This window comes from Equus przewalskii, chromosome 8, assembly GCF_037783145.1.
Source record: "Equus przewalskii isolate Varuska chromosome 8, EquPr2, whole genome shotgun sequence".
Classification (NCBI taxonomy): domain Eukaryota; kingdom Metazoa; phylum Chordata; class Mammalia; order Perissodactyla; family Equidae; genus Equus; species Equus przewalskii.
In genome coordinates, this window is record NC_091838.1 from 50,035,585 (window position 1) to 50,060,158 (window position 24,574).

A 24,574-nucleotide genomic window follows, 5' to 3' on the forward strand; every position below is an offset into this window, starting at 1 on the left:
ACAAACACAACACACATGCACATGTATATATACACACACACACATATACATACATAAAGATATATATTACATACATACGTGTGTATGTATTCCTATGCAAAAAAATACAATAATAACATAGTATGTAGTGTAGTTTTTTTCCCATATAAAAGCTGTCATTTGTACATATTTATTCTCCACTTGCTCCACTCATCATTATATATTGGACTTCTATCTATAAAAATCTTTATACCTTTAAATTGTTGTATAGAATTCCATAGTATAGGTAAAATACAGTTTATTTAGTCGTTACCCAAAAGATGAATGGCAATGTTGATGCATTCTCACTATCACAGTGGTGGAAAGAACGTCCTCAACAGGCCTCTTTGTGCAAAGGTGAGAGGATTTCTGCAGTAGATGCTGAGGGCTGGCATTGCTGAGTCATCATGCTGCTCACATTTTAAACTTGAATAGATTCTGCCAATTGTCCTCCAAAATAGTTCTCTTTGGACTCCCACCAGCAATATATGAGAGAACCCATTAACCCACTCCCTTTCAACATTTAATATCATCTTACTTCCTAACGTTTGCCATTTTGGTGGGTAAGAAACGATATCTTGTTATTTAAATTTTTCATGGCTCTATTTTTTCAGTAATTCTTAAATAAGCTAAGTTCCCAGTTAAATTACAGAGGCATAAAGGATTCAGGGAAGTAAGTGTTTGATACCCCCTAATAGCAGCCCAGTGCTAGGCACAGGGTAGGCACTCATAGATACTAGAGGATTGGCTGATTGCTTTGGATGATTTTTAAATTTCAAGAATTAAAACAATTCCATTGACCTAATTCTCCTAATTCTGATTGACCCAAATATACTCGTTATATGTGATAAAGATGTATCACCTAATTTCTAATGTCCACCTAAGAGAACAATCTAGTGCCAGCTACAGCCGGCATGGAAAGAGCCTGCTGAAGAGGCTGGTTGTACTAAGCTCAGAAAATGTCAACGAGTGAAAAAACAACCAGGAAAGCAGCTGCCACTTCCTTAAAAGGCTAACCACCCCAAAAGTGATTGAACCAAGGAATAAAAGAAAACAAGGAGGAAAACTGCATTGGAAGACTCTGTCCCTAAGGGAAACTTTCACTGACCAAGCAGAAGAGTCTAAAGGGCAGGTGTGAGCCTAGCGTGGGGCCAGGCACCTTCGGAGCAGTGTAAGGGTGTCACCCCCAGGGTGTTTTTAAATCCCTGGCGGATTAGATCTGCTGACTTTGTGGAAAGAAGCCAGGCCACAAGCAGGATACCTTGTCTCGACACGTAAAGAGGTGGGATAAAAATAAAAGATCAAGGTAAGCCTCCCCATCTGAGCAGAAATGGGGCTATGATGGGCAGGATTGCACTAGCCGCTGGAGGGGCCTCCTCCTCCCAGCCAACTCTGGGGAGTCTCTTCACAGGCATCGATTTGTTACCCTGGTAGGATGTTGATGATAAGAGCACTGCTTGTCAGGGTGCCTGGGACTGCTCAGGCAAAGAATTCCTTGGAGAGGCTGCTTTAGCCTGATAAGAAGGTGGGATCCAGACTGGGTCACACGGAAGAGGAAGAGGGAGTTAGATACATGGATGGATAAGATTGTCTTCTTAATATTCTCTGCCTTGCCTCACCCTCCATCTCTCACAGAGAATTGTGTCAATGGCAGTTCAAATTCTTATCTTCCTCCTCCAATGAGAATTCAATCTTTGCCTTCCATCTCCCAGTTTCCTCTCTGGTGTGGAACTGGGGGACCAGGTAGAGACTGGGAGGAGCAGGAAGAAAAAGAAGGAGGGTAGAGGGGGGATTTAGCTGAGAGCCTGCGACTCTACTGGACCATAAGCCTCAGATGTAACCCTAGTGCCTGGCACATAGTAGGTACTGAATAAATATTTTTCAAATGATTGGCTAATTGAAAGACAAATGATAAAAGAACGATGAGGAAGAAGCAGATGAAGGAAGAATGAAGCTGTGTAGAAATGTTGATAGATAAGGGGGAAAATGGAATAGTAGTATGGTATGATCTCATTTCTTGAAAATCTATGTTTCTGTGTCTATGCATTGAAAGAAGTTTGAGGAAAAATCAACTTTATTGACACATTAATCTCAGACTTCTAACCTCCAGAATATGAAAAAATAAATTTCTCTTGTTTAAACCACCCAGTCTGTGTACTTTGTGTGGCATCTCTAGCAAACTAATACGCAGGGAGACATTTTAAAAGTTTATAAGAGTTGTTCAAGGAGAGACAAAGAGGAAAGGGAAGAGCACGAGAACTGTTTTGAGCAGTTTGGGAGGCGGGCTCTGGAAAAGTACAAGGTGTTGTTATGGTCATAGCAATATTGCATCCCTTTGAAACAGGAAGATAGGAAGTACGTTTGATGAAAGAGAGAGCTGAATTTTTATTACACGGTTGGGACAGCCCCACAGTAATTAACAAAGAGATATGGCGGGTACCCACCCTGGAGAATGCTCTGTGGTGATCTTGGAGCAGAGGTGGAAGCTTCAAGAAAGGGAGGTGCCCCCGAGGGGATCAGAGGGAGAGAGGGAAGCGTCAGTGAGTCCTCAGAGAACACGAACAGATTCTAAGGGTATCAGTAGGGAGAAAAAAAGTGAGATTTTGATTTTTTTCTTTTGGCTGCCTGCCAGTTTGTTAGCTTGTTTGTTGTCTCCTGGGTGTCTCTTTGGGGAGAGGAGAATTCAGGCCTGATTGCACCAAGGACAGACAGTACTCTCCATGCTTCCTCTTGCGGTCCTTTCAGTTCCAGCTGTTGCTCTCAGCAGGCATCTTTCTTGCACGCTGCTGGGTACGATGGGGAACCTGTTTCCACCAGCAACCCTGATGGCCAAGGGCAGATGTGACAGGCTGGCTATTCACTCAGGGAACAGTAGCCTTCCAATGCCCTCCTCGTGGCCTTTGAGGACTGTTAGCTAGTACTGCTCTGTCCTTCTAGACTGCTCATTAGTGAATCTCCTGCCCCGACCGTTGCTGTTCAAGTCTGAATGTGTTTCATTTCCTTTAGTCAGTATAACCTTCCAAAATGTGTTGCTCACCATTTTTTAAATTATAGCTTTATTGAACTATAATTCACATACCGTACAATTGACCTATTTAAAGGGTAGAACTAAATGGTTTTGTTAGTTGTGCAACCATCCCCACAATTTTAGAACATTTCCATCACCTTAAAAAGAAATCCCATATCTATTAACAGTCATTCCTCATCTCCCCTCAACAACCCCAACTCCAGGCAACCACTAATCTACTTTTCTGTCTATAGATTTGCCTATTTGTGGACATTTCACATAAATGGAATCATACAATATGTGACCTTCTGTAACTGGCTTCTTGCACTTAGCAAGTTTTCAAGGTTTATCAATGTTGTAGCATGTATCAGTACTTCATTTTGTTTATTGCCAAATAATATTCCATTGTATATATAAACCATATTTTATTTATCCATCCATCAGTTGATGCAGATTTGGGGTGCTTCTACTTTTTGGCTATTATAAATAATTCTGTTATGAACATTCATGTACAAGTCTTTGTGTAGACATTGGTTTTCATTTCTCTTGGGTATCTAACTAGGAGTGGAATTGCTGGGTCATATGGTAACTCTGTGTCCAACCTTTGAAGGAACTGCCAGACTGATTTCCAAAGTGGCTGCACCATTTTACACTCCTACCAGCAGTGTATGAGGGTCCCAAATTCTCCACATCTTTGACAACACGTGTTATTATCGGTCTTTTTTGTTACAGCCATCCCAGTGGGCTTGAAGCAGTATCTCATTGTGGTTTTGATTTTTATTTCCCTGCTAGCTAATGATGTTGAACATCTTTTCAAGTGTTTATTGGCCATTTGCATATATTTTTTTGAGAAATGTCTATTCCTATCCTTTGCCCGTGTTTTAACTGGGTTGTCTTTTTATTATTGAGTTGTCAGAGTTGTTTGAGAGTAAGAGTCCCTTATCAGCTATATAATGTGCAAAACTTTTCTCCCATTCTGTGAATTGTCCTTTCACTTTCTTCATGGTGTCCTTTGAAGCACAAAAGTTTTAAATTTTGATGATGTCCAATTTATCTATTTTTTATTATTGTTGCTTGTGCTTTTGGGGTCATTTTTAAGAAACCATTGCCTAATCTAAGGTCGTGAAGATTTACGCAGATGTTTTCTTTTAAATGCTTTATAGTTTCAGCTCTTATGTTTAGATCTTTGATCTATTTTGAATTAATTTTTGTATACAGTGTGAGGTAGGGGTCCAGTTTCATTCTTTTGCATGTAGATAGCTGGCTGTCCCAGCATGCTTGTTGAAAAACCTATTCTTTCCTCATTGAATTGTCTTGGCACCCTTGCCCAAAATCAATTGACCGTATATGTAAGAGTTGCTCACCATTTTTAAAGAATTTTCTTATATTAGCCATACAAAAAGTCACATATCAGCTTCTTTTTTTTTTGAGGAAGATCAGTCCTAAGTTAACATCTGCTGACAATCCTCCTCTTTTTGCTGAGGAAGACTGGCCCTGAGCTCACATCCATGCCCATCTTCCTCTACTTTATATGTGGGACGCCTACCACAGCATGGCATGCCAAGTGGTGCCGTGTCCGCACCCAGGATCTGAACCGGTGAACCCCGGGCCGCTGAAGTGGAACTTGTGAACTTTGCTGCACCACCGGGCCGGCCCCACATGTCAGCTTCTTACACATATTGTGTGCTCAAAAATTACTCATTAGATTGAAGAAATGACAGACATCTTCCCATTCTGGTTCATTTTGTAAAATGAGAAATGAGAAGACAAATTCTTGGTAAGTGGGTGGGTAGTTGCAGTTTATTTAATTTATACCTCAGGCCAGACAAAGTTATGGTCAGCTGTTGTGTTCAGGGCCTGAGCCCAGGCAGTGTTTGAGGAGCCAGAGATTCATCTGATGTGACGTTAGGGGATTCTTCTCAAATAGACTGCTAATGTCATACTTTGATTTTCTGTCATTGAGGGAAATGACTTGCAGGGAGTTTCAGTGACTTTGGACAGACTCTAAGATCGCCTTCACCAAGGAAAGCTAGGTGCTTAGGTTAAGGAGGAAGTGCCCTTTGGCCTGCTCTCCACATGGCTTCCAGTTATCATTTTTCATTTCCATACTCTTACCCCCTCCCAGTTCCATTTCTAAAATAGCAAGAAACTTTGGCAAGAAGTCATCGGTTGCAATTTATCAGCAAGGTTTGAACACAGCTGTTTTTCATCTTTTGGCAAAGTCAGTGATTTGGCTTGTCTTCTGGATAGAATGAAAATTTTGTGATGAATGTCAAAAAAAGACATACCCTAGGGGCGCACAGATGTCTCTCAGTTTGCTACTACAGAATTCACTCTGGAAAGAAATCTAGATGGGCATTTTGCATACAACCCTCAAAACTAGCATGAGTGTCCATCTTTATGCCAGCAGCTCTGAAGTGCAGTCTTTAGAATTCCCTGCCTCAAAATCACTGAGGGTGGAGTGGTGGTGAGGGAACTTGTTAGATGCATATTCCTAGGCCCCTACTGACTCAGAAGTTCCGGGGGTTGGATATAAGGATATGCATTTTAACTGACACCTCAGGTGGGTCTCATGCTCACAAAAATTTGATAACTGCTTACTTGGGAGTTTTTTCTTGAAGGAAATGTAAATACTAAGACCACAAGCTTTAAAAACATACAGCACCTGGGTTAAACTTGTTTCTTCTCCTGTAAAATAAGGGTAACTCTCATCTCCCAGGCTCGAGAGGGGTGGCTTGGAGTGGACCTGCAGATGGAGCTCAGGGTTTAGTACTATGCAGCTTTCACAACCATGTCCTCCAGTCTGGGGACCTGATGCCCAGTAGGGTTGCCAGATAAAGTTCAGGATACCCAATTCAACTTGGGTTTCAGGAAAACAACAATAATCTTGTAATATAAGTGTGGCAGTGCTGCTGAGGCCGGTTTCCAGGGTCCAGGCAATAGTGGGACAAGCTCTGTGGAAGGATTGGGACATTGTTCCTTGAAAGATCACTTCTAGCCCTCCCAGAAAGTCTGTGAGCTTCCCAGATCATTTAAATGAATCACTTTTCTACTTTAATTCACCGGAGTCCATTTCTGCTGCTTGCAGCTAAGAACCCTGACTGATACAGCATCTGTAACTCCCTCCTCAACAACTTACCATCTGTCCTCTGTTCCCACCGCTCCTCCAAGCTCCCCCTGAAGCTGTCAGGAACCTCCTGATTGCACAGCCTCTTGGGCTTTTCTTGGTTCTGTACCCTCTTCTGGTGGGGGAGTGTATAGAGGACACAGTGCACCCATGGCAACACTGCATGGCGGGAGCCCGGGGAATAAAGACTCGACCTCAGTCTGCTACTGCAGACCCCTCCTCTCAATAGCTAGTGACACCCATTGACAAACTCAGCTAGAAGCCAGTGGGCCAGGGAGCCTGTTGACATGGTGCATTCAGGCCAGTGTCCTGGGACACAGAGCTGAGTGGAGAGGAGGGGAGAGTGCGTGTGGAGGGCCAGAAGGAATATATCCAGGATGCAGGGTGCATCTGCTGTCTTAGATTCTGTTCTCTAGATGCAGAACCTGACATGGTGATTTTATGCAAGTGACTCTTGGAGACACTCCTGGGAGGAGAACTGTGCGAGGGAGGGAGCGAGGAAAGCAGGATGGGCCAGGGGAGGGAGCTGGGCAAAGATGTGGTTTCTGAATTAGTCTAGCCTCAGCCTGATGCCATGGTTTGCTTTGGAGCAAAAGGACAGAAATTGTCCCATTCAAAGGCAAGGGGTCCCTTCTACATACACCCCATACAGGCACACACACACACACACACACACACATAGACTTTTAGTCAGTCATTGGCCATGGGCTGCCCCTGTATAACTGGCCAGGCTCTCCTGGTGAGAGGGCTTCCTTTAGCCAAGGGCAAGCCTTAGGAAAGGGGGCAGGTGTGAGCCATTAGCTAGCAACATCCACAGCAGCTGGGGGACAGGTGCAGGGGTCAGGTCAGTGGACCTGTGCAGGCACCAATAGCATCTGCTGGAAGGTTATGCATCTCCTTGTTAACAGGGGACATCTCTGGGTGATGAGGTAAAAATTATTTTTCTTTTGTGCTTTTTTGTAGTTTACAAGTTTTCTAACATTGAGTCTATGATTTTAGGAACTAGAAGATACAAGTCAAATTAAATCCATGCAACGAAATCACCTGGTTTATTACAGGCAGAAGTAACAGTAAATGACCCCATATTCCTGACCCTCTGCAGTGACCTCAGCCACCCTGGGCAGATGACCCCTGCTCACTGTTTGGCAGTGTGAGTCCCCAGGCCCAGCCCTGTTTCTCTGCTTGTCATCAGAGCTTCTCTGCTTGTTTGTCAGGCTTGGTGGGCCAGTCATTTAGCAGTTAACAGGTGCTGTTTGTGTGACTAGTAAACCAAGAATGTAACTAAAGTGGCTAATGGAGAGGGGCAGCACAAGGAAACAAGGCAGCTGGTGTTGGGCCACAAATAATGATAAGTACAAGGTATGTGCCAAACACTGTGAACCTTTATATATATTGTCTTGTTTAATCTTTATAACAGCCCCATGAAGAAGGAATTGTTATTCCCATTTACCAGATGGTGACATCCCTGGATTGGGGATTAAGAAACCAGAGTTCTAACTTTTGTTTAGCCACAAATGAAAACTGAAAACACTAGACCAAATGAGTGACTTTTGAAACTGTGTTTCTAGGAGTCCTGAGGTTTAACAGAGATGCCCAGGGAACAGAGGGGCTGCTGAGAGGGAAGGACTAGACATTTGTACCTCGGCCACAGCAGCTCTGCCTGATCTCTAAGTGTTGGCAGGACCAGCTTCATGGGTATGTGACAGTGCAGCCACTCAGAGCCTGCTGGGCTCAGAAGGGGCCCTGTGCTTAGGATTTAATACTCTGCAGGTGCCATCTTGAAATTCTTGATAATTTTATCTTTGAATTTGTGTTTTGTAAGTGAAATCCTATGGGACGATGGAGCATGTGCCAGGGCTTGGAGCTCGGACTCATGCTTGGTTCCATTTCCTGTTACCTATCTACCCCCCCTGGGATGTGTTCTCCGCTGCTTGCTCTTGGCTTCTGCTGCCCCCAGCCTCTCCTTCCTGCCTTGCCACCCTCCTCCTGGGTCAGCAACTGGGTTGCAGGGGAGTGAGGGGCGGGGAGGGAGCTGTATTCCATGTCCGCTAACCCTGACAGGGGACAGGCCATGGGCATGGGGAGGATTGGGGTCAGGTATACTTCTTGAAGTGTCTCAGAATGGGACAAGGTGGTGGCCATCCCTGCTTTCTTGGTAGGAATTTTCATTTTCTCTCAGGTGTCACCAGCCTCTGAGAGCATTGCCCTTCTCTCTGAGTCAAGTCCTTCCCTGTGCTATTTCTACTCAAAACACTTCTGATACCAAATATATGGGGTTTTTTCTCCCTAAATCAACCAATTATTCAACTCTCCAGAGACCAACTGTGCGTACTGCCATTCAATTCAATTCTGGCACTAACTACGTTTAGTTAGCACAGACCCCACAGTTTAAGGGCTCAGTTCCACAAGACTGCCTCCCACTTCAGATGCCAGTTGTAGGGCCCAGGTTGCCACTTGTACTTCTGACCAACTGGCTATAAGTCACAGTTCCTTTGTCCCCTCCTCAGGTTCGGTAATTTGCTATCTGACTCACAGAACTCAGGAACACTTTACTTAAATTTACCAGTTTATTGTAAAAGATATTATAAAAAGATACAAATGAACAGCCAGATGAAGAGGTACGTCGGGCGAGGTCCAGAAGAGCCCCAAGTGCAGGAGCTTCTGTCCTCATGAAGCTAGGGACAGAACTGCCAGCACACGGATGCTTTCACCAACCTGGAAGCTCCCTAAACATGTCATTTAGGGGTTTTTATGGAGTTTTCATCATGTAGGCATAATTAGTTACAAACTCAACCTCCAGCCCCCCTTTCTCCCCAGAGGTTGGAAGGTGAGGATGAAAGTTCCAAGCTTCTAATCAAAGTTAGGTCTTTTTCGCGACCGGCTCCCATCCTGAAGCTACCTAGGGGCCCGCCAAGAGTTGCCTCATAGAACAAATGGTGCTCCTGTCTCTCCTATCACTCACAAAATTCCAAAGGATTTAGGAACTCTGTGTTATGAACTGAGAGCCAAGACCAAATATTATACAAAAGATGCTCTTATCACCCCAATCACTCAAGAAATTACAAGGGTTTTAGGAGCCCTGTGCCAGGAGCTAGAGATGAAGACCAAACATGTATTTCTTGTTATATCCTAGTGTCCCACCCCCACAGACTGCTCCCACCATCACTGCTCACTGGCCTCAGCTGGTGGAGAATGGCCACCCTGCCTGGCTGCTCTTGGCCTCCCTGTGGCTATCACAGAGCTTCTGCCCACGTCTTGTACTCCACCTGGATCTCCTCCTCGTGCTTCCTGGGCTGCCTCTTCTCTTTCCAGTCAGATACTCTTCATCCATGATTTCTTCGCTGCAGCCCCCCTCTTGCTTTTCAGTGAGGCTATTTATTTAAACTTCATTCTATCATTTCTTAGCATTTGTTATGGGAGGCATACATGCTCACTCTAATACCTTGAGACGGAATTATGCAAAAAACTCTGTATAACCTTCAAACCAGTAATCCCACTTGTAGGAATTTATCCTAAGAAAGTAATTAAGAATAAAGCTTTACCCATAAGGAGTTTCATCACTGTAACATTTATTATGAAACAGTGAAGGCAAATATCCAATTAGAGGGGATTAGTTAAATAAATGGTGACACATCCAAACAACGGCAGACTATGTGTAAGAAATAATATGGCAGAATGTGTAATGGCATGGAGAAATATCATTGGTGTATCATTAAGTAAAAATTTCAGGTAACAAAATTATTTTAAAGTCTCATTTTGGTAAAAAAAAAAACAAAAACACATGTTCTTATAGAAAACCTCTGCATGGTGGGACTTCTGGTGAATCTTATTTCTTCTTTTTGGCTATCTTTTTTTCCACACACTTAGGGATTGTTTGCAGCAACTGCCATGTGCAAGACTCTAGTGCCATCCTCTGCTTCCCTCCCCTAGGTGTGCTGGAAGATGGACTGTCCTCCAATGGTGTGCCCCGATCTACAGCCCCAGGTGGAGCACCCAACCCAGAGAAGAAGATGAGCTGTGGGACCCAGTGCCCGAATCCCCAGAGCCTCAGCTCAGGCCCTCTGACCCAGAAACAGAATGGCCTTCGGACCACAGAAGTAAGTGGCAGCCACAGAACTGACCTGGGACTGGAGAAAGGGGGAGAAGCTTGCTTCAGGGCAGGGCCAAGCTGAGCCTGTACCCAGGGAAGGAGCAGTGACGGCTTGCCTTGCCAATGGAAATTCTCCTCCCTACTCATGTAAAAATTGTTGCAAACAAAAATGGCGAGACCCCACCGCTACCCCAACCCCTATCTTGAAGGTTACTGTATTTTTTGTTGAATCAGTGAAAATGGGTTCTTGATATTTGCACTCTTGCTTAAATACAGCTTTGTTCAAGGGTCTCCTCTTCTGTCACAGCTTTCACCATCTTGATAGGACTCTGCTGGTTATAGGAACCAGTCTTAGGCCAGGCAGTTGGCCAGTCTCCAGGGTTGGCAGGATGGGGAGTGGGCAGGGAAGGAGAGAGAAAACCACTGGGGTGGGAGACAAGCCTGGCATTTTACCTCAGACCTTCCAACCAGACAGGCAGTAGGAGGGTCCCCAAGAGGTGCTCTGCTTGCAGAATGTGGTGGCAGCATCACCCCCAGACTGTTGCTCTTGGAGAGGAGGCAGGGCTATGGCATTGCTGGACGTAGCTGGCATCTTTTCCCATCCTTTTCTTTCTCCCAGAGCTGTTATTGGGAGTGCTCCTCTTGCTGCCTCTGGCTCTTCCCATGGGAACGAATGCCCTTAGTGGGCCAGCTCAGGGGTCTGCAGTCTCTTCCTCCCTCCCACTTCCTCATCTTTCCCATGCCTCATACCCCTTCAAAGTCCACTATTTACCCAAAGCTCCAGACCCATATTTCCCCCTCTACCCTGTCAAAAGTTACTGGTCCTGTCTCCTCAGGCCAATGCTACCTGCTTTCTAAGGGTACACCTCGTTATCTAATGATGGAATTCTTGCTCACTTCAGTGAGTTACTTCTCTAAGCTTTGGTTGGAAAACCTGTTGCAAATTCAGCTCTAACGGTCACTAACTAAATGGCTTTTCAGGAGTCACTGAATCTCTCAGAGTCTCAGGTTCCTTATCCACACAAGAGAAATAATACCAAAATGAGAGAACAGGTGGGCCTGTTCTTTGTAAACTGAGAAGTGCTGTAAGAAAGACAGTAAGGATTAACAGGGGTTGGTTAGGCATACAGCACCATAACCCAATTAAATGAAACACTGATGGTGGCCCTTCAGCACCATAGAAGGTAATGGGTGGAGGGTAGATTTGAGGGTAGTAGGGGCCTTCCTAGGATCCTGTATTCCTTACTTTTCCTGTGCATAGCTGGCCTTCTAGAGGTCTCATCATTGCCATCTTCCAAGACAGTCTGGGCCCCACAGAACTGCTCAGAAGCCTAGTGACTGCACTAGTGCAGGCCCTGCCATTTGTCTCCTAGCCTCCTCCCCACACTTGTGCCGTCACCTTTTGAGCCTGATACACCATGGTAGGGAGGAAGCAGCATTGCCTGGTGTGTGGCATGATCCACATACTTTCTTTCCGTCCTCACTTCCTGCCCCCATCATCCATCACTTTAAAATTGCGTCCTGCAATTTACAGAGTTCTTTTAGGTCTCCGGGTTCATTAAGTCCTCCCAAGAGCATTGTGAAGTGAGCATCATCCCCATTGTATAGACAAGGAAACTAAGGTTCATATGGTTGTATGACATGAATAGGCTGTGTAAGTGCTGCAGATGGGTGTCAGTAACTTCAATTTGCTTCAGGTGATGATTAGAAAGGTGGAGCATACAGATCTTAAAGTACTTTTTTATTGAAGAATAATGTATTAGTCAGCTATTGCCACAATATTGCTGCATAACAAAGCACGTCAACATTCAGTGGCTTCAGATGACAATCATTTTCCCCCCCTTACAATCAGTGTGTTCCATGTTTATTATTTGGGAATCAAGCCAAAAGAGCAGCATGTATTTCTGAGGTATATTCTTCAACATTTATGAGGTATATTCTTCTCATGACTATGGCAGAAACCCAAGAGTGCAAAACCAAACTACTTAAACACATTTCATGTCTCTGTTCATGTCATACCGACCAACCTCCCATTGGCTGAAGCAAGTTGAACAAGCCCTACATGAATAGGGGAGGGAAGTAGACTCTGTGCCCAGGGGAGAGAGAGCAAAGGATTAGGGACAATAATGCAATCTACCACATATAACATACATACAGAAAATGTACAAGTCAGTCATACATTCAAAGAATTTTTATAAGGTGGCACACCCATGAACTATCTTCCATATGAAGACATAGAACATTGTCACTACTCCACAAATCCCCCTTGTGCCCCTCACCAAGGCAACTGGGATGTGCCAGTCACCATCCGACCCCACAACATAACCACTCTTCTGACAGTATAGTCACTCATTCTGATACTCTTCTAGCATTATAGACCAGTTTTTATTTTTGAGACTTTTATAAATGGAATCATACAGTACATGCTCTTTTGTGTCTGGCTTCTTTTGTTTAATGTTATGCTAGTGAAAATCATCCATGTTGTTGTGAATTGCAAAAATTTCCTCATTTATTTTGTTATGTATATTCCATTATTTGAATACACTGTAATTTAACCATTCTACTTAAAGGACATTTGGGTTATTTCCAGTTTGGGGCTATCGTGAACAATATAGCTGTTAACATTCTCGTGCATGCCCCTTGGTGGACATTCACTTCTTTTGGGTATATACCCAGGAGTAAAATTGCTGGCTCACAGGATAGGGATATATTCACCTTTAATAGATACTGACAAACAGTTTTCAAAAGTGCTTATGTCACTTTACCAGCTAACCAGCAACAGATGAGTTCCAGTTATGAAACATGAGAATTTAAAGACAGTAAATTGTACTTAGCCCTTCTTTCTTAGGTCTGTGATGGCAACCTTCTAGGCAGAGCATAGCATGCTAACCACTTCATTATATTGTCTCGCTTAATCCTCACAACTCCTCTAAAATGTTGATATTGTTGTCTCCAGTTTAGAGATGAGAATGGAGACTCAGTGCTAAGAAAAGCACTCCCCCTGGACGCGCACATGCCAGATCCTGTGTGGAAGTTAAAATGGGAGCAGGTAGAGCCAGCCCCCTGGGGCTCCAGCTGCAGTGGAAATTGTCACAGGAGAGTGAGGACCACACACAATGCACCTGACCAACGCAGCCCCACGGGGCAGATGGGCATAGCGATAAGCCGGCCACTGCAGCTTTTGTTTGCACAATTCAATGAACAATGGCTGCTTTGTAACTATTTCCAAAATAAGATCAGGGAGCAGATAACTTCTGCTTTAAGTGTTCAGACAATTGCTGAAGTGCATCAGTGGTCTTTGCATCCTGAGACCTCACCAGCCAACAGATGTCAGGGATCCCTTGAATCCCTCAAAGGCCTTAGCAAAGGTTTTCTATCTAAGGTGTCAGTTTACAAGCGAAGTTTACGTCTGATTCAAGCTTCTGTCAGCAGCACAGTTCTCAGCTGCCTGGAATCTGCCTAATGAAAATAGCTTTCTTCCTATTCCCTCCAGGACCTTGACATACTGTCCCTTCCTAGCTTGTCTCTCATACTCTGGGCTAAAGCTTCCTGCATTTTCAGTGTGGCTCAGCCAGTATCCACCTGCCTCTCCCAGTCCTCCTTTGCTTCCTCGAGACGACCTTACAGCATTTCACAGCATTCCATCTGGCTGATGGTTCTTTGACACTTTTTTAAAGCTTTCCTTCTCCAGCAGAACCCATTCATGAAGCGTGTATCCTCACGCGCATGCCTACTGCAGTATTTCCATTTAGATTTACAAAACAAGTTTGTGTGTTAAAGGCAATCCTGCTGGGCCTGGAAAATTTCCTCACAAGTGCCTATAAGCACTCTTTGGATTCATTCATTTAATGTTCATTCACTCAGCACCACCTAGGTGTCAGGCACTGTTCTAATGCCAAAGATCCAGGAGTGGAAAAGGCACACATGCCCTTTGCTCTGAAGCAGCTGCCACTTTCAATGGCGGTGAGGGTGGAGAGTCCGATACTATGGAATAAATGAACATAGCATTTACAGACTCTGCATGGAGCTATGGAGGAACTAAAAGGCCACTGGTTGGAGATAGAAACTACTCTATGTAACACAGATGCCTCCGCACAGGTCAAATCACTTTTTGAAGGTGGTGAGAGGCAACTAATGTTGCTGTGATGGTGAACAGCAGCATCTCATATTCTGAGCCCTTCTCTGCTTCATGTCCCGTCAAACAAACCTATTTTCCTTCTTTCACTTCCTCCTGGCCCCTGTCTTATCCCTTGTGTTAATGGGTGCTAACTGGCAAAGAGAATGTGACAAAAATGATCTTTCACAAATTGGAACTGACTCACTCAGTAGAGAGTTCTTTCTCTATTGCACCTTGATTTCCTCTAGTCACTTGGGACCTTTTTGACTCCGCAGCATCTGATAAATCATTGACTCCATCTGCTTCCCCAGCTTCTTCTCCAAGCTCAACAAATAACACAAGAGGAGGATCTGTAGTCGCTTGTTCTCTCCTCCTAATTAATTGTTCAGGAACTCTGGGCTGCCTCCAAACACTTACTCTCCAACCTGATTGTTTCCCCTGGTGTAGGACTCTTGTTTTTCTCCCCTAGAACTACCACCTCAAGTATTTAGCTAAGGTGGAAATGTCTTTGTGACTATAGCTCTGAGCAGTATGTGGCTGGTCTCTCTCCCAAAGAGCCTTCATCTCTTCAGGAGCTGCATCTTTTCAGGTTGCTTTATTTATTCTCGGCAAAGTGACCAGACAAGGCTAAAGGAAGTAGCCAATGCTTGGACTGATTCTCAGCTAAGGTGCTTCTTCCTTCTGCTCTCCCTTCCCTGTTCTTCCAGTGTCCGATTGCTGGCAAGGCTTGGTCCAGTCCAGGAAAGATGAGTGAAGCCTCACAGAAATGACTGTAGCCAGAGAAGGAGGCCTGATCCAGAAAGGAGGATAGGACCAGCCCAGAATTCCTCCTGGATGGCAGTAAGATGAGATATATGAGAAGAGTTTGGAAAGTAAATATGAGTTTCTCCTAGAAAAACAAGAACATGATATTAAAAGGAGGGAGAGAATGAAAGAAATCCTTGGGGAAAACCAAAGAGAAGGAGACCTCTTAGAAGGCACTTGGATGCACTCACTAGTTCAAGCCTGGCAGTATGTGGATGTCACAGTAGGGGATGGGCGGGCGGTGTACGTGTATGTGTATGTGTGTGTGTGTATGTAGTGATTCCAAAATGCATCTATATATTGGCTGCTACCTTATTTAGGTGAAGAATTGCGAGACTCACTATTCATCTAAGGGTCTGCAGAAAAACCAGTTCAATTAGAAGCCACACAGGGCAGAAACCTCCTCATTCTTCTTTGTAGTCTTCCCTTGCCCGCTGAGCCTACTTCAGGGTTATGCACATGATATGTACTCTCTAACCACATGTTGAGTGAGTGAGACCAGCCTAGTACTTCATTGAGATTAGAAAGGTTTCCCATGGCTCCACTCCCACCCGCCACCCTGCAGCACCACCATCATGTGATTGATGACTGTTCTGTGGGAGCCCAGTTGCTTTTCTAAAGCAGGTTCTACTGCGTTCCTAGTGTTTGATTTATCTGAGGTTCAAGTTGAAAAGTAGCAACTCCTTTGGCACTTGATACCTGATACGATAGATACCCCTGATACGTAGTCAAGTGAGTACCGAGCATGGGGCTGTGGTCTGTACAGGATTTGCTCCAGGCTTGGGGAGTTCTTGTGAGTTTTGCCTGAGGCGTGGTCTCACTCCTGCCTATGGAGGGTATCATCCTGGCCTTTGGTGGAGTTGCTGGAATCAAATGTTTCCTAACTGACCTCGCATTAATGCCATAAAATTCATGAAGCAGCAGCAGATAAATTCATGAAGTTTGAGAACAGCTAGACATTTGTTACTGTCTGTCTCCCTTTAACGGGACTTGACTGGAAAGAAGAAAAATGTCTTGAGTTGCAGCTGACAAGGCTTAATCTTTTGGGAAGGAGGAGAGGAAGGAACTAATGTTTTCGTAGTGTCTACTGTGATCCAGACACACTTTATATGGCATCGTCTGTAACTTTCATAACTCTAAGTGGTGAGCAGCATCATTCCCCACCTGGGAAAACAGGCTCAGAAAGGTTAGATATTTGGCCAGTGTGGCATGCAGAGTAGTGATTTGGCTGTGTTGGAATTCAAACCCAGGTCTGTCTCCTCTAGACCCCATGTTCTTCCTTCCCATTGGCTGAAGCAAAATGATGAGAATTTAGAGTGAGCTCTGGCAGAGTTGTGGGAGGCTGGCTGTGGGACCTGGGGCCACCATCTTTAGTTCTACTCACCACCTAGACTGACATTGGCCTTGGGCAAATTGCGCTAGCCTGAGTGACTTCAGCTGCCTCATAGGGAAAGTGAACACAGTAACGTTCCCAGTTGTCTCTCGGGGATGGTGCAAGAACAATCAATTATAAGCATGATTGAAATCCTGTAGGAAAGTTCTGTGACATTTAGGCAGGGCGGTGTACACAGGTTCTGTTCTTAGGGATTTTTTTCTCTCTCTTTCTGAAGGTTTATCTTCATGTATGTGTTCTTTGTCAAATTATTCATTGGGTGTCTATTATGTGATAGGCACTAAGATTCTGGGGGTGCTGTGGTGAACACAACAGACTGGGTCCCTACCTTCTTGAAGTTTATAATCCAATGAGGATATAGAAAATAAGCAAGGAAGAAAACAAATAAATATATTATCCAAACCACGTTTAAAGGCCAGGAAGGAAGTAAAGAGTTTCAGGAGAGAGAATAAGATGGGGCTGTATGCTTGTATATGTGTAGAAAATCCCTGGAACATTCGGTAAGAAATCATCAGCCATGATCACCTCTGGGGCAAGAATAAGCATGGTCGGAGTGTGGGAACAAGGGTTACTGTTCACTATGCCCTTCTTGACTCTCTGGATTTCTTTTACCATAATTATCTATTGTTTTTATAATTAAAAGATTCTAGTTATACAGAAAAATTTGTTCTGATAAATCATCATCTCAGTAAGCTTTGCTTTTCTTTGTTGTCCATAAGAAACTGTGAAAAGGTTTGTACAATCCCTTGTTAGGTGTAGATGTATTTGCAGAGTCAACGTAAGGCTGAGAACATCTCCACAGCCACGCGTTGCTTAATGACAGGGATGTGTTCTGAGAAATGCGTCGCTAGGTGATTTCGTTGACATGCGAACATCACAGAGTACTTACGCTAACCTAGATTGTGTAGCCTACTACTCATCTAGGCTATATGGTACTAATTTTATGGGACCACCATCGTATATGTGGTCTGTTGTTGACGGAAATATCATTATGCAGGTTGAATGACTGTATTTCCATTTGGGGGGAAAGTGAGAAAAGGCTGAGCAGATTTAGCTACACTTTTGAGTCCAGGCTTCCATGGAGCAGCCAGGCTGCCCCTACTTCCACAAGGAATGAGCTGGATCGTTGACTTCTAAACCCCAAGAGAAACGAGTCCATCTGGGTTGGAGGCTGCCAGGAAGTTATCACAGTCAATCTGGTCACCCTTGAGAAATGGCAGCCAATAAATTACTTTTAATTAAAGAGGCAGTATCAAGAGGACTAAAATCTATAATTCACAGAGTACTAAACCTACAGAAATTAAAATGAGGCAAGGGAAGAATAGAAAAGCTGTAAAACTGGGTGAGAAACAAGAGGTGGCCCATTAGCAAGAGTCACTGGTGATAAAACTCACAGAAGAAGAATTTTAGAAATGAAGGAAGGACTGAATTACCAGGCAGCCTTACAAGCAAAAGGTGCCAAACAGGCTTCTCTCATCATTGAGTTGGGAACTGCAAGGGTTTTTTTTTTTTTTAAGCCAGTAATTGCAATAGGGACATGTTTTCTTTTCCTGTCATTAATTAAAGAGGGTGGAATGTTAAATAAAAAGGTTTGGCTGACTGCAAACCACATCAGAGTGGAAAATATCTATGTTATGCAAAATGCCATAGGCCTCGAGGAACAAAATGGTACAATTGTTCTCTGTATCTATATAGCTCTCTTCTCATAGGAGGGCAAAGCAACTTATTTCTTGGAACTTCTCGAGAGAATATCTGGCATTGTAGTTCTCTTCCCCATCTTCTTTCTGCCTCTCATTTGGGCTTGAAATCTGAGGTTTCCACGTTGTAACTAGATTGCCGCAAAAACTGACCTCCTGAGTATCCTGCTCCTATAAAAGGGGTGGGCACCCTTCCGCTGATGTCTCAGACTTGAAAGTTTCTCTTTTATAAAACACTTCCAAGAAAACGTATTGTTGTTCTAATTGTTTAATATTCTAAATTTAATACAGTGTAATTATTTGAGAAGCGACTTGTTTATGGCTTGGACCCTTCTGTGCCCATCATTGGAATACAGAACTCCAGTTTGTCCTTTATCCACATGCATATCTTGTAGAGTTATTATTATTGTTGTTATTTAGAAGTAGTAGTAGCAATAGTCGGAGTTTCAGTAGAAGAAGGTTTCGATTTAAATTTGGTATGTTTGACTGACATCGTTTTGCAAATAGAATTAATGTGAATGGCTATAATTGGGGCACCTAACTGTCCTGGTTTGCAGGGGCCTGAGGAGGTTCCCTGAATGTGAAACTTTCAGTTTTAAAATAGGTCAGTCTTGGGCAGACTGGAAGAAGTCGGTTACCCTATTAATGCTAAGTGACACTCTATTAATGCTAAGTTAATTATCTCAACAAACCTAAGAAGCAGGCATTATTTCCCCACTTTCAGGTAAAGGAACTGAGATTCAGAGGTTAAAGCAACATGTGTTGTCACAGCTAACTGGTGGCAAAGCTTTGCACTAAACCCAGGTCTGCTTGGCCCCAAAGCTTGTCCTCTGCACATCTCCACGGTGCAGGCTTTGATATACAGATTTCAGAAACTGCCCCATTGTACTTGTGATTCAACCATGCATATTCTGTGGCTGTCCTGGGAATGCCTATTTTGTAGCCTTTGACTCTTTGGGCTAGGACAGTAAGAATCATCCAATTGCTGAATACTTGCTTAGGTTTTTAAGCTTAGAAAAGCAGAGCATTTCTTTGTATGATCTTTAATAACCTTTTGTGAAATCTTGCCAATAACTCTAAAGAAAAGCAGTTATGCAGTTCGGAAAGTTTACGTTTCCATTCTGGAAAGCTCCCTTACTGCCCATCAGCTTGAGGGGAATGCTGCTGTCAACTTGGCTCATTTCAAATAAGGCTCCTGTGTGTCTCTATGCCGTGCCCCAGTCCTCAAAGCTTTTATGCAATAACGCCTGAAATGGAAATCTGATGGAACTAGCCTCATAGTTGCCACACTTTTCTTTAGGAAACAAAATTGGTTGTGGGACTTTATGAATTCTCTGCTTTTAGGGAAAAATAAACCCATGAAAGTCACTGCCTGCCCTGGTGCCAGTTCAGGCTTGGAAGAGGTGAGTGTCAGACTGAATCCTTCGACAGCACTGACTGCTGATTGTTAAAGCACGGGTACACCGACAGATGAGGTGTGCTCATCCGTTCCTTCATCCATTTACTCATCCAGAGTTAAATTGAGAACCTACTACATCTCAGACTATGCTAGGCACTGGGAACACGAAGAGGAAAACAGTGAAATCCTATGTCATGAAATCAATGGATAAGGCTAAAATTGTGTATGGTCACAATTATCTTTAAACATCCCTCAAATCACCCATGAAATATTACTTTAGGTCAGGTTCCCTAGAAGCAGAGCCTGGGATGAGGATCCTTGTACAAGGAAGTGATGGAAAGAGTAGTCTCCGGTGAAACCCGTAAGGTAGTGGGGGAAGCAGGGTGGGGCAGGACCAAGTTCCCCAAACACGTGAGCTCAACTGAACAGCGGTAGTGTTGCCTCAGCCTGATCCTACAGGGAGCTCCGGAGCATGAATGGCATCATAGATTCATACCCCCTTGAGGCAAAAGGGCCAGCCTTTTGTATCCCCAACAATCAGGCATTGGCTTTGGGCTGTCTCCAGGAATTAGGGTGTAACCTCTGGCGTTTCTCAGGGAGGTGGCTCCAGTCAGATGAGGGCAATTCTCAAGAACAGGGTGCTGCTGTGAGCAGTTAGCAGCCAGAACTCACAACAGCTGGGGAATGGATGTACCGGCCAAGTAAAGGGAATCTGAGGGGGGCATTGCCAGCAGCTACTACACAGGATTTATGTGACATGTTAGAAACCTACATATCATTTGTTAATAAATACAGTGAAAAATTAATTTTTCTCCAGTGGTACAATATTTCACCATTTCTTCAGATGCACTACAGATGAAGTAGTTGGCTTGTGTTCAGGGACCATGTTGTATGAAAAATATGCCTCTACCATCACTAGACTCACACGCAGCATGGGGAGATGCTCACGCTGTGGGAGATTCTCCCACAGATCTCAGACTGATTCTGCTTTCCAGGTAGCACACTCTGAGATGTCATTATATAGGATGTTCACTGGGAAGTGCCCTGTCAACACCTGTGGGAAGGAGGGCTGGAAGCAGGAGTGAGCAGAGGGAGAAGTCGAGTCACAATGCAGGCCTGACAATAGCCTCAGCTGATGCCATCCACTGGGGAGCTCTGAAGCTAAGTGGCTTGTCTGAGCTGGCCTGCTTTGGGCCAAATGGCCAGGCCTTGATACCCCTGCATTTACCCCCTCATTGGGCCACCTCAGGAAGGGCAAGGTCCTGGGTGAAGTGGCTCTCTGAGGCCACCCTGAGGGGACAACTGGTGGCTATTTGCTGACTGCACTCCCTGCAGCTGGACAGCAGGGCCTTCCCGGAATGAGGATTGGGTGGCACATGTCTTTGTCCAAGATAGAGATGACTCAAGGCCCATCTCATGCTATTCTAAGCATGTGATCGTTGAGTGGGATGGGTGCAAAATTACCTCTCGCTTGCAATTGTTAAAGACTGGACGCTGCTCACTAGCCGAAGTGGCTTCCCTTGAAGGGGGTTGGGGGGATTGGGCACATATGGTTCAAGAACCTACAGTTTAGTCAATGCTTTAGTACTAGTGTGAATTCTGGACTTTTGTCATTGTTGTATCTTCACTTAGAAGAGGATAATCTATCCTACTTTTTACTCATTGTACTTACTCTTTTTTTTTTTTCATTTTGATTTAGTAACAGGCATTGTGCTAAGTACCTTACATGCATTACCTTAATCTAATCCTTACAATAACCTTATGAGGTAGCTACTATTATCATTCCCCAATTTACAGATGAGGAAACTAAGAGTTAGAGAGGTTAGAAAAAACTTGCCCATAGTGAAATTATATAGTCAGTATTTAAACCAAAGTCTATCAGACTGGAAAGCTCAAACCATTAACCACTCTACTAAAACCAGCGAAGCCTTCACATTACCCTTTGATGGACCTCAACTAATTCACTCATTCATTCGACAACATTTTACTGAGCATTCCTTATGCCAAGCTCTGCTCTAGGTTGGAATTAGAGAGTCAACAGAGAAAGATACGAAAAGGAGTGTATGTGCCTGTGTTCTTGTGGGTCATTTTTCCTGCCCCTCTCTCTCTGTGTATGCGTGTGTAATAACCTCAAGAGATTAATGCAAATATGAAGACCTTTGGATATTTCCCAGTAACTCAATTCACTGTGTTAAACTTTTTAACAGACTAAAAGAGATGCTAAACGAATGTCTGCAAAAGAAGTCACCATTAACGTTCCAGACAGCATCCGACAGGTGGACAGAAGTCAAAGAATCACGAAGAACTGCGTCAACTAGCAGAGCGTTCAACTAGAAGAACAGATGGTCTTCTTTGGTGCCCTTCACATACTGGATGCCATCAAGGAAGCCTGAGGAAGTGGATGCCCCTTGCTGAACGTGAACGTTGCTGAGTGTCTTGAGAGACTGTCTCACCTGGCAGCCAGTGGCCGTCTGAGCTGTCGGGACACTCTCAGCCTCCTATTTATCATGTCAATGTATTGGCACGGCACTCACGTATGGTAATCGACTGCAAATGTGCAGTTCTGCTTGCCTCCTTGCAGCTCCTGCAGTACAGTCTGGTGTAAAAGTGGTGAGCTAAAGCCACAGACCCATTTATGAAGCACAGAGAGGTAGAAGGGGCGGATTGATTCCATGTGTGATAGATTCACACGTCGGTTCTAAGCGCTCCTGGCCACGGTAATGTGCACTGCTTCAGGCAAGCTTTTTCTTGTGTTCTTTCTTTTTGAGTATCACCATCACAGAGCTTACCATGTTCACTTAAAAGGTTGCTTTCACCCAACTCTAAACCCCTGTTTCTAAAGCAAGAAACAGCAAACCTCCGTGTTATTCTTGTTTCCTTAGCTCAGTATGAGACAGAGGCAGATGCAATTTCACACAAACTAACCCCGCCAACCCCCACAGCGGCGTGTCTTTGGGAGGTCTCTATGATGCAGTCACACCCACTTCTCTGTCTTCAATGGCCCCCATGCTGATGTCTATGTCAGCCTCTGAACCACAATATCACAGTTGTTGTGGTTGATGCATCCAACCTAGGATGCCTAGGATGCATTTTTCGTAGCTTTCCAGCTTCCTTTGCTTGTATTCTTCAGTGTTTTCTCTCTCTAGTTGGGTCATTTGCAATTGTTAAAGACTGGACACTGCTCACAGGAGGGAGATAATCCAGAATATGTTGGCAGCTTCCCTTTGCACAGCACAGGGCTTCCCTTCGGCCTCTCTGTACACAGCCCCAGGACGATGTCCTTTTGGTACCTGCAGAGGAATCACTTTAGAAAGTCAGTAGTACCTGGTTGATGCACATTCACACTGACATTGGACTGGCATGTACTGTGTTAGAGATGAGGTAGCTGATGCAGTAAAAAAGAAAAAAAAAGTGTTTTGATAGGAATAAAATTTTCTAGCATTTTTTTAAGCATGTTAAGGTGGAATTATTTTCCTCCACAGTAATGTAGCATGATTTTTAAAGGACTGTTAACATGCCTGGGGTTGGGAAAGGTAGGACTGAAATTGTACCAAACGATACCAATAAACTCCATGTTAGCAGATAGAGGCAGCCTGATGGTGTGTGTTTATATCACAGAGTCCAGAGAATTGACATGAGCAGGGTAGAACTCAGATACTCGGCCTCCTCACCTGCCAACTCTTATTCCCCAAACGCAAGTGGGCAGTGTCTTTTCTTTCTTCCTTCCTTCTTCTCTTCTTCCTTCCTTCCTTTGGTAGATTGTATATTTCTTCCATAACATTAAATGCCATGTGTCAGGAACCATGCAGATGCTGAGAGATTTGGAATCTGGCCAATCAAAATTTTATATCCTGAATCCCACAGTGGTCTTAATAACTAGGAGACCAACTTAGATGCTAAGGTATAGTGTGTGTTGTAGATTGCGCTGCAGTGTAATCTCACTTTTATATTCAGGATAGGTTTCTGTCTCAAATTTCAGATCTGGGTGTTTTCTTAATCACTGTATGAGACTTTATGAGACACAAAACTATGGTTTTCCCAATCCTCTATTATTTTCTGATTCTTTGAAAAAGGGCTTTTCAGGAACTTAACATTCTTAAAAAATTTTTTTAAATAATAAAAGCAAAACCTGTGACTCCTGTGTCCCCAGTGGCATTACTCAGCAGGAGCCCCCAGCTGCCAAAGCTTGGCATTGATCCTGCCAGTACAAGGGCTCGCTCTCCCAGGGCATGTGCTTTGTGTTTTATGTAGGGTATTCCTTCTCCAGTCCCTGTGCTGTCTGTCAGCCACGGGCTAAGCCTAGTTTCTCTTTACAACCTTGTTTTTGCATCACTTAAGTGCTACATGTTGTTTGGAATTTATCAACTTGAGAGGGTGCCTCTGTTTTATATAGAAACAATTTCTCACTTCTGAGGGAGAAGGGGACGAGGACATATATGATCTTTCTGCAGAACAACCTGGATTTCACCAAGACAGTGACCAGAAGTTAAAACATGTTACTGGAAATTCGTCTGGCAATTTTTTCATGCACGTATGATACGGGAACTGAGTCTTACTCTCCTATCGGCATAACACTTTCTATTGCAAGTTTGTGTCAATAAAGTCATCAATTTCAAACATATGGACAGTTACAGAGACTCTTTCCTGGAACCTGCAATTTGTATGTAGAGCTGCTTAGATTTTTTTTTTTCTTTTAAATGAAGGGTTTTTACATAATTGATCCCTGTGAATGTTTCAAAAAGCCTTGTACAGTAAGTAAGGAGAATGCTATTAGCTCCAACTTACAGTTATAAAAGTATTTATAGTCCACTCAACCACTAAGTGATGGAGGAGGGATTCAAGTGAGAGAAGTTTACCTGCACATCCAGTGCTTTTTCCACCGTATATCATGGTGCCTTTCCTGGCAAGAAGGTCTAGCATGG

At 43.9% G+C, this 24,574-nt stretch overlaps 1 protein-coding gene across 7 annotated transcripts in view; it reads left to right on the top strand.

Annotated features, from left to right (window-relative positions):
- The window catches only part of BAALC (BAALC binder of MAP3K1 and KLF4), an 81,599-nt gene extending 57,326 nt beyond the window's left edge, over positions 1–24,273 (top strand). For 4 of the 7 annotated variants that reach the window (XR_011543123.1, XR_011543122.1, XM_070630734.1 and 1 more), the window contains 2 exons: positions 10,083–10,249; positions 21,860–24,273. Coding sequence is in view for 4 of the 7 variants with exons in the window: in XM_070630734.1 (XP_070486835.1) it covers positions 10,083–10,249; positions 21,860–21,970 (278 nt within the window). In the remaining 3 variants the exon portion in view is untranslated. Of the gene's footprint in view, positions 1–7,720; positions 7,848–10,082; positions 10,250–15,066; positions 15,232–21,859 lie in introns of those variants that run through there. The other 3 variants (XR_011543121.1, XM_070630736.1, XM_070630737.1) reach the window with 3 other exon arrangements.
- Positions 24,274–24,574: the final 301 nt, after the last annotated feature.